Source organism: Betta splendens, chromosome 16 (genome assembly GCF_900634795.4).
Source record: "Betta splendens chromosome 16, fBetSpl5.4, whole genome shotgun sequence".
Lineage (NCBI taxonomy): Eukaryota > Metazoa > Chordata > Actinopteri > Anabantiformes > Osphronemidae > Betta > Betta splendens.
Genome location: NC_040896.2, coordinates 3,680,521 through 3,690,407, shown reverse-complemented (window position 1 = coordinate 3,690,407; position 9,887 = coordinate 3,680,521). Strand labels below are relative to the sequence as shown.

The 9,887-nt window shown below is 43.6% G+C and overlaps 1 protein-coding gene across 9 annotated transcripts in view; it reads right to left on the bottom strand.

The window, feature by feature from the left end:
* Window positions 1-9,887, bottom strand: part of adgrb1a (adhesion G protein-coupled receptor B1a) — a 105,342-nt gene that overhangs the window by 72,379 nt on the left and 23,076 nt on the right. For all 9 annotated transcript variants that reach the window (XM_029127956.3, XM_029127948.2, XM_029127951.2 and 6 more), the window contains exon 2: window positions 1,912-2,852. In XM_029127956.3, the coding sequence (XP_028983789.1) occupies window positions 1,912-2,641 (730 nt within the window). In that variant the 5' untranslated portion in view covers window positions 2,642-2,852. The remainder of the gene's footprint in view (window positions 1-1,911; window positions 2,853-9,887) is intronic.

The window sequence follows — 9,887 nt, the reverse complement described above, 5'->3', positions numbered from 1 at the left end:
GACATATTCTTGTCCCTTCCTTGTTCCTTTGTAATACCCAACTGTTGCCGGATGACCAGCTGCTGTTCAGTTTGTAGGTTAAGTTAAGGGACCTTCTATTGCAATTAATTAACCCAGTTAATGGTTGTAATGCTTCCTGGGCATTATTTGGACAGAATTTGGAATCTGGAATACTGAACAAAGCTTTGATAACAAGAAACAAGACGTTATCAAAAATGTGCAAAGTAGTGCTTTGAGTCGGCCACTTCAGTTATTCCATTCCAGCCCCCACCCCTTCTGCTGGACATGTGCACAGCTCGGCTGCTGACAGCAGGTCTCACCCTCCCATCTGCTGCTGGGTGGGATCTTCAAACCAAAAGTTGATTCGGCTGCATATTGCTTGACCCACGCAGCGACTATCTGTCCTCATCAAGGCCACATCAGACAACTTCCCCTTTCAACGCGGCCCAGCCTCTTCACTCCCTATTATTTTCTTCTGCCAATCTTTGTTACTCATCTCTGCATCTGTTGTCTCTCCCTCATTCATCAGTTGCAACCATCACCTCTCTAGTCCCCCTCTTTTTGCTGCACAGTGAGCCGTAACCACTCAGCTCTCCGGCCTATTTCCAGATAGAATCCATTGCACTTCCCCAGCCTCTCTTTATCTTCATCCACCGATTCAATTCACTCGATTGCCCATCCAGCCACATCCTCACATGCAGCTTTTCTTTTTTCTTTTTCAAGATCATCATGGGATGTTAAAGCCACCTCTATACTCTGGACCTGGGATTAACATCTAGGAGAAACTTTGATTACGTGGGTTGAAGCACATTCTATTTCTACGTCTGCACAAGGCGTGGATAGTATATTTTGTTGTTGCTTTTCACACCTTAAGGCAGAAACAGCCCACATCCCGCTGTCGAGCACCATAAGCGGGATTACATAAGTGCAATAACTAGTGGAGAGGAGGCCGGGACAGCGAGGGGATATTAGCGGCTCCAGAGACTGGAGGAGGATAAGGTAGGCAGATACCCACCACACCATCTTTCTGCTTGGTTGGCTTCCCACGACTGGCTCAGTATCAGCCCACTATCAGCCTGGGGATGAAAAGCTGGTGAGGGAGCAATGGTGGCTCAGAAAAGGGAGGAGGAGGAAGACTGAGAGGGAAAAAAAGACCACTGGCTGATTATGGGAAGCAAGAGACCAAAAAATCTGAAGAAAAGGGGGGATATGCTTAAAGGTTAGGGGGAGGAAGGGTAGCTGAAAACGTCAAGACACAGCTGACAAGTCGTGTCCAGCCTGACGAGGAAAAGGGGAGGGGATTTGAGATCAAGCCGCAACAATTAGTCTTCAAGCTGCAAACCTTCATCCCATCACATTCTGCTTCTCCCGTTCTAGCTTCCATTTCTCTCATCGCCTCCCGCCACTGTCCTGAGCATCCCAAAGGCAATCCAATATCAACACCTGACTCTGCTCTGCTTCCACGGGGCGATTGAGTGTCTCTCCCTGGGCAGCAGAGGGACAGGATACCACGACAACCTTGCAAGGTCACAGAGCTCGCTTCCATTAAATGAAACCCTAAACCTTTTATTTGGCTTCTTTCTATCCCTCCCTCCCTTTCACTCAACCACAGGCCAAGCACTCCACTTGTTTTTGTTTCAATGTCACACAATTACCCTGCCATCTCTCAAATCATACACATTTTCACAGGCTTGATTGCTACTGAAGATGATATTTTTCTGTCACTTTGCTGAGAGCAGGCTAAATTCCATCTCTGACCTTTCTAAACATCAGCAAAAATAAATGTTTCTATCTATTGGTAGCCTGACTTGAATTATGTGCTGTGAATTACAGACGAGTTGTGATGTCAAGCCATATTCATCTTACAAGTCAGCATTTTTGCCTAAACAACTGTAAATCATGTTTACTCACCGTTTGTCTCCAAGTCTTTGCCTGGCAGCCTGGGTAAACAGTTCTCCAGGTAAACTCCATTGTGGTAACAGGTACCGGTTTCACTGAGCTGTGGAGGAGGCTCCCAACACAAACATGGAGTCTGCATGATGCCACAGGGCCTGTTGGATGTGCTAGAGGCTAAACAGTCCTCAAGCCACTGGCACAACATCTGACAGGCCGCCATGCTGGGGTTGCGTTTTCCTACAACTAGGTACTCTGTTTTGAAATCTCCGTCACCGTCATTGAAGGACGCAGCGATCCGTGAAGGTCCCTTTCTCATCTGGAGGAACTGCTTTCCGGCCTCCAGAAAGGCCACTGGTGCAGAGGTATCACACAACCTCACAACCTCATCAAAACTTTCCATGCCCAGGTAGGTGCGGGTGGTTTCTAGGAAGGAGTCATACTGGAAAGTGCGCAGCTGTGTGGGCACACAGTTCTCTGTAGGTTTGGACACCTTAATGAAGATAGTGTAGCGCCGCGGATCGGGATTCTGGAGGGTCCAGGAGCAAGGCACTGTGGGGAACACTGAAGATGATAGGAAGAAGCCAAAGAAGCGGTTCTGGACTAAAGTGGAGCAAGAATCTGACTCTGGGCCTGAAGGGGCTGCCTGACACCAACTCTCCATTAGCAACAAGGGAACAAAATAAAAGAGTAGCCCTGGGAAAGGCCACCTCGCATGGCCAGGAATCCAAGAAACAATGCTTGTCATGGTTTTGTAGGTAGAGGTAAGGAGGAGATAAAAGTAATTTAGTTTCTGGAGGACTTAACTTACAGCTGTTTGAGGCAAAGGAAGAAGATGTGGTGGAGAAAGGGGAGGAGTAAAAACATGTAGTGGCGGAGGTGTGGGAGGAAAGTTGTGCTCAAAGATCCAGCGATTGGTCCATGGCTGCATTAGTCGACTCCGAGATTCACAGGAACCTCTGAAAATAAACAAGGCACACAGAGTATTAGACTTCCTATCTACTCAGACACTAACTCCACTTAGGAAATCTGCATCAACTGTTGCTGCTTGCACTGTAAACTGAGAGCAACAGCAGTGACTTGAATCCGGAAAACAACAGCAAGACGAATAGCAGCAGATGAGGGGGGGGGGAGCAGTGATTTAGTTAAGTTTTTCTTCATTACGCTAGTTCAGATTGGTCTTTTCCTGAGAGACAACAGCTTTCCTCATGTGTCTTCTCCCATATTTCATCTGTAAGCTCATTAATTTGTCCAATTATAAGACAATTAATTACAAAAAAGGAACACCTGCAGTCATTACTTCACTTCATCTAGAGTGAGCCACACACAGCAGCGCCACGATCAATATTCCTTTTTGTTTGGGCTTATTAAAGCCAGAGTAATTAGCTGTTGCTTGCTTTTAAATGCACATTGAAAGAATGACAGTGCTATATTTCATTTTTGGCCTGTTTCTTCTGCTACATGCCCCCATTCTTCATCAGCTTTAACCATTTAAGCTGGTTTGATCAGTGCAGTACACACAGAGAAGCTGTGACATGGTAAATCATTCAGGAGGCTTCTCTTGTGTTGAGAATTGAAAAATGTCTGATTTGAAACAAGTGCATTTTAGAAAGATTGTTGTCCATTGTTCACGTTATTGTGCCCCAAACAAGAAGTGCTCCGTTTGCAGCACTGGGACATATTTACAAGGATGCCTGTCAAGTACAACTTGTATTAGATAAACAATACAGATTTAGAGAAACTGACAGTCACATAAACCTCAATTACACAGAAATCTTGCCCCTGAAGTCACTCTTACACTCTTATCTTTGATTGCAATACACATGGAAATAAAGAAAATACAACGAGTTGCTTGTCGTTTTGAGGCCACAGAGAATTAACAACAACCTTGTTAAGCTACAGTGTACACTTTCACTACATCTTCTACAAATACGGTGCTGCTATGTACTGTATACTGTCTTAACATAAAGCCAAGTGATGTATGGTGTACACTAACTCCTTAATACAGTATATTACCAATCTAACTGTGAGCTACAGTATATGAAGACAAAATGGGCAGTGCAACCACTAGTCACATGTGACTACTGTGCCCTTTACTGTACATGCTCCCTGCTGACTCCATTCTGTGCCATAAACTGGACCGGCCTAAGCTGAAGCTGATATGAGCTCTTATGCGGACTCGCTGGCCTAATCACTTTTACCAAACATGCTGAAGTGCAGCACAAAAACCAAAGCATATGTGTTTTTGTGTTGGGGGGAAGGTTCACAAGATTCACTGCTGCAGCTGATGGGCTACTTTTGTGCTTGTTAGTGTAATGTGCACTTCTGTGTTCAACTGGATTTCACGCCATAGCTTTACAACACACTGCATTTAATTCTGCCTTATCAAGCACTAACAAAACACACATAACGATACCTACATGAGAGAACGGAGTTGTGGTACAGTAAGAAGAGGAAGAGAGTCATGGCTTTGAGTGTGCTGGATGCAGGGGTGGCCAAAAGAAAAAAGTTAGGAGAAGCATATGTTGGATTAAGACCCAGCAAGACAGAATTGAACCAAAGCTCAAGAATGTTAGAGTTTGATTCATGTTACACACCACGAAGAATGCAACTTCTCAGCACTACGGATATGCTGCTGTTTCAAAAATGACAAACGTTTATGCAGTAGACGGTGTAGTATGAGAGGCACATCGCTGGCTGTGTTTATGCTGATCTATCTATACCAACTAGTTGAACAGAAATGTTAATATTGCTATTCCTAAATGCTCACAAAAACATCTGGTCTGTACAGCATCAACAACAAAAATTTGCATTTAATAGGCATTCAGTTTTGAATTTACTGACATTGTTTTTGAAGTAGTTGCAATGTGCATATCTGGAGCGACTGCTGTGACTGTGACTGATTAAGAAAATGTATTTTGTTATTATTTAAATGTGTTTCGGAATTTGTAAGCCACAGTTAGCTCACATACTGTAATAAAAACAGCGATGTTAATGGTCGAGCTCGTGCATAACGCCTCAATGTGCAGCCTGTATACAGTAAGCGTGTGCATTGAGCGACAGAGGGAAAAGAATGAGTGGAGCCAAGTGAGTGGTGCGTGTCTGAGCTGGGGGTTGAAGCCGATAACTCGGCTCTAACACAGTGTACTGTATACTTATAGGTTTCTTTGTGCACTAAACAAACACCACTGTTATTACCAGCTTTTAAACTGAAAGGCCACCACTTTCCAGAAAATCCACACATAGTCAAATATTTGGAGCACAAATATTATGTAATAATAAGTAAAAAGGCTTTAAATGCAGCCTGAATTATTTTATTTAAAATGTTAGATTTGGTTAAAACATTAAAACCTCAAATAGGATCTTTTATGTTGCTAGAGAGGAACATTTATACAAAACCACAAGGAAAAATTTACATTTCTATCCTTTAAATTTAAATTTTAGTTTATTAAAAATGAGACTCATAACATATAGATAAATCTAAGAGTGGTGGGTGTACCTTAGGTCAAACAGAGCTTAATGTTTTCACATTCATGTTAGTCATTGTTAGCAAACATTACTCAGAGTGTCACAATGTAATTCTAGTCTTATTACTTATAAAATGATAAGTTCAAGTGCCTGTCAAGTGTTTTAGTCACCCATCCATCCATTATCTGAGCCACTTGTATTCGTAAAGGTTGTTGGGGTGGCAGAGGTGGGGTACACTACAGACCCTGAACAGCTCATTCACTACAGAAACATTAAAACCTGTCCACCACACGAAGAAATCTTCATGCTTTGGTTTAGCACCAGGCTGAAAGAGTCCTTACACTTAGTTCAACCTCAACAACAAGGCAAACGTGAAACCGCTGGATCCTTTTCCAAATCCTCCGCATGCAGTAGATGATGACAACCTGACAACCAGTGTGGTTACTTGGCACAGTGAAGGCTCACGCTGATTGATCATAATGACATGTGTGGGACAGACACAGGGTTTGGTAGAACGATGCTGGCATGGAGTAAAAAGACAGTCAGAAACCAATAAAAAGAAATCTTCAGAACCAATAAAACACAAATAAACAAAACCCTTTAGTTTACCCATAGAGTCAAGTTTCTTTCCTGAGCAAACTTTAATTAAAAAGTGCATGTACCCTTGTCAAACGTGTTTTTTTTCCTTAATGATCCCAGCCCACCTCATACAGTATCTCTTCTTGTCCTGCTTAGACCTGGCAGCTCTCTGACTCGCACCAAAAAAAGCATCCAGGGAAGACTAGCTAGACGTCTTCCAGCAGACAAGTCTGACAGTAATGAAATGAACAGAGCTTTAACGGAGGATAAAGAGCTGCCTTATTGACAGCTCCGCCTCATCTATCTCCAGACCTCCCACACGTCCGGCTCCCACCCCCCTCTCCTCGCTAACCTGTCGCCAGGGAGTCTGATCACCCAGCATGCAGCGCTCTATCTGAGCTTCCTGTTCATGTCAAGCCTCTGCTCATTACTAACGCCCTAGCTTCCAGCCTGAAATACACACAGGTTGTACACAATCACATGCACAGACACGGCCGCACCACAGCTCCATCGATCTTAGGGTTTGAGGAGATAACGGACTGAGTAGCTTCAGTATCAACATACAGTACTTTTGTCTGCTCTGCTGCAGAGACCAACAGGAAACGACAGAAAAAAAAGGCTGAAACATGAGCCTGAGCCTGCTGAAGGTAATCTGACCTCAGAGTTAAACTGGATGTTCCCTGTCAATTAATCAATTGAGCTGTTTGGTTCTCTGCTGTTAAATGTTAAAGACTGTGAGTTTCCCCAGTGTTTTTTTTCCTCTGGTAATAAGGAGAATTCTGATTTCCTAGTGAAGCAAGTTTTAGATGCTTAGACAAAGATTTGCAAAAGGCAAAAAACAACATTTTTCACCACTTTTGAATTTCAAAGACATAAAATGTAAATGTTTTTTTTTAAAGAACTGACTGTGAAAATGTGAATATGAAATTTATTTTATTAATAACTTATTCAGAAGAAATACCCAAAATTGTCTAGTACTGTATCCCTATTTTTTCACGTTGTTTTTTTTTGTTTTTTTTAATTTTTAAAGTATATACAGAATAGTATACAGTAGGATTTTGAACAAGAATTTTCTTGTTCAGCTGAGCATCTCTTTTGCACAGATTACACCAACATCACTCCTACTACAGATGCTTACTAGTGCTGGTTCATCTTGGGAAACCTTCTGGTACAACACAGATTGTGTTTGTTTTCACAGTTTAGGCGCCAGGGCCATTGGAGACAGATACCAGTACAATAATGCAACAGTTATCAAGAAATAGACTAGAGTTCCCATAAAATGAGCTTACAATGCTGCTTTCACTCAATCACAGTCAAGTGGAAGTGAATATTGGACTTTTAGAAAAAGAATCACCCACTGGATGGAAGCCACTTGTCAGCTGGTGTGACCTCATCAAGCAACATACAGTAAATGTCATAGTGAAAAGTATGACAATAGTAACTGATTATTATTAATGCTTTAATTATTGGCTTACATCTACAGTACCAGCCTCACAGTTTGATTTTGGGGCCTCGCACAACAACAGATTAACAAGTGTAGCTGTATTACATGTAATTTGCAAGTTAGATTAGTGATAATGATATTAAAATAAAAACATTTCTTTAAATGTGACTTCTGGTAAAGCTTGAGTCATTCACGTGATGGGAGTCCCTGCATATGTAGCTGCGGTTACATACCAGGCTTCCTGTGCACATTTGGTATTCAGAGCAGGACATTGTTTGCTGGGTGGAAATGTTAGTATTCTGTAGCTGTGAATTTATTCATTCCTTTCAGCCTCTGGCTGGAACAGCAAGCAATTAAAAGAACAAAGGTGTTGCATTAGCCAGCAGCCTAGACGCATGAGTCCATGTAAACATGCCCAACAGGCCGACTCTGTGAGAGAGTCTGAACAATGGCCCAATCACAGGGAAGCAACAGTCCCTCAGATAGAGATGTAGTGGGATAGAGAGACAGAGGCAGACACAAAGAGAGCACTGATGAGAAAATGATAGAGTCGCAGGGAGCATCACGTCTCACATCGGCAGCGCAGGGATTACAGGCTGATTAGCAGAGCAATGCAGGGACCTGCTGCCACACGCCGCAGTCTAAAGCACAGAGCAAAGAGCCACGGGGCTACAAGGCGCACACGCATTCACTTGCCTCTGAAGTACGGACTGGGAGACGTTCCTCTGCCGTGTCATCAAACATTTTCTCCTGCTTAATAATTTGGCAGGGACACCTGTTGCAGCAGTTTGCAATAGTAGATATTGATCGCTGAGCCTATTCTGATGTATGAGCATGAGACATCTTCTCAGTACAGTACCTATGACCTGCACAAAAACAACTACAGGCTGTTAATGAGTTGCTATCATTCTGTTTTCTATATACCCTGTCCTTTCTTGGATAGACTTTTGAAGGTCATCTCCTATTATGTGTCAGACTCTTAATACAAACTAACATCCACAGGCGGGTAGCTGTAGTGATGTGAGGGTAAATGCACTTGTGCCATGTGTTGAATGATATGCTTTGGCAACCTTGACGAAAAACATGTTCAGCTGATTAGTACCTTTTGGTAATTCAGTGTCTTATGCACGACTTTACTGACTGCACTTTTTTTCGCAAACTATCCCCCGAAAAATACCTCTCTAAGCAGGAAAATTGCAAGGACATGTGTATTTCTAGGACTCATAGTCATGTTTTGATGCAATGTGTTTTTTAATTTTTTTATTTCTTTGCTTCTGTTAATATCTGCAAAAAACAGCAGGCATTAACAGAAGCATTGGCAACAAGACCCACAACAGCTTTTTATACATAACAGTACACAAGATTGTAGAGTCCAACTCAAATCTGCATTTTCACCTTCCACCTTATTCAACTTCCTGGTCCACCATCCTGTCCTTGTTGTTTTTTGTTGTTGTTGTACATATATAACTCCCTTCTTACCCTACACGGGTGGTCTCATCCACTTTCCAAGCTCGGGTCCTCTACCAGAGGCCAGGGAGCTTGAGGGTTCTGCTCAGTATCCTTGCTGATCCTAGGACTGCCCTTTTCTGGACTGAGATTTCAGATGTTTTTCCAGGCATCTGTTGTAGCCACTCCTCCACTCCACAGCCCCTAGTGCTCCGATCACCACAGGCACCACTGTGGCCTTCACCTTCCAAGCCTTCTCCAGTTCCTCTCTGAGCCCTTGGTATTTCTCTAGTTTCTCATGTTCCTTTTTCCTAATGTTGCCATCGCTTGGTATTGCCACATCCACCACTACGGCTTTCCTCTGCTCTTTGTCCACCACCACAATGTCTGGTTGGTTCGCCATTACCATTCTGTCAGTCTGGATCTGGAAGTCCCACAGGATCTTGGCTCGCTCGTTCTCTACCACCTTGGGAGGTGTTTCCCACTTTGACCTTGGGGTTTCCAGTCCATACTCCGCGCAGATGTTCCTGTATACTATGCCAGCCACTTGGTTATGGCCTTCCATGTATGCTTTGCCTGCCAGCATCTTACACCCTGCAGTTATGTGCTGGACCTTTGGGGCCTCTTTGCACAGTCTACACCTTGGGTCTTGTCTGGTGTGGTAGATCTGGGCCTCTATGGCTCTGGTGCTCAGGGCCTGCTCCTGTGCAGCCAGGATGAGTGCCTCTGTGCTGCCCTTCAGCCCAGCCCTTTCAAGCCATTCAAAGGGCCAAGGATTTGTTGAGATCAGCCACTTCAGTTATGTTCCAGTGGTACATCCCATGCAAGAGTTTGTCCTCCCATGATGGTCACTCTTCCAGCATCTCATCCACTGTTCTCCACTGCTTGAGACATTCACTCATCACGTCATCTGTCGGGGCCTTATCCTTGATGTACTTATGGATCTTGGATGTTTCATCCTGAATAGTGGCTCTCACGCTCACTAGTCCTCGGCCTCCTTCTTTGCGGCTAGTGTACAGTCTCAGGGTGCTGGATTTGAGGTGGAACCCTCCATGCA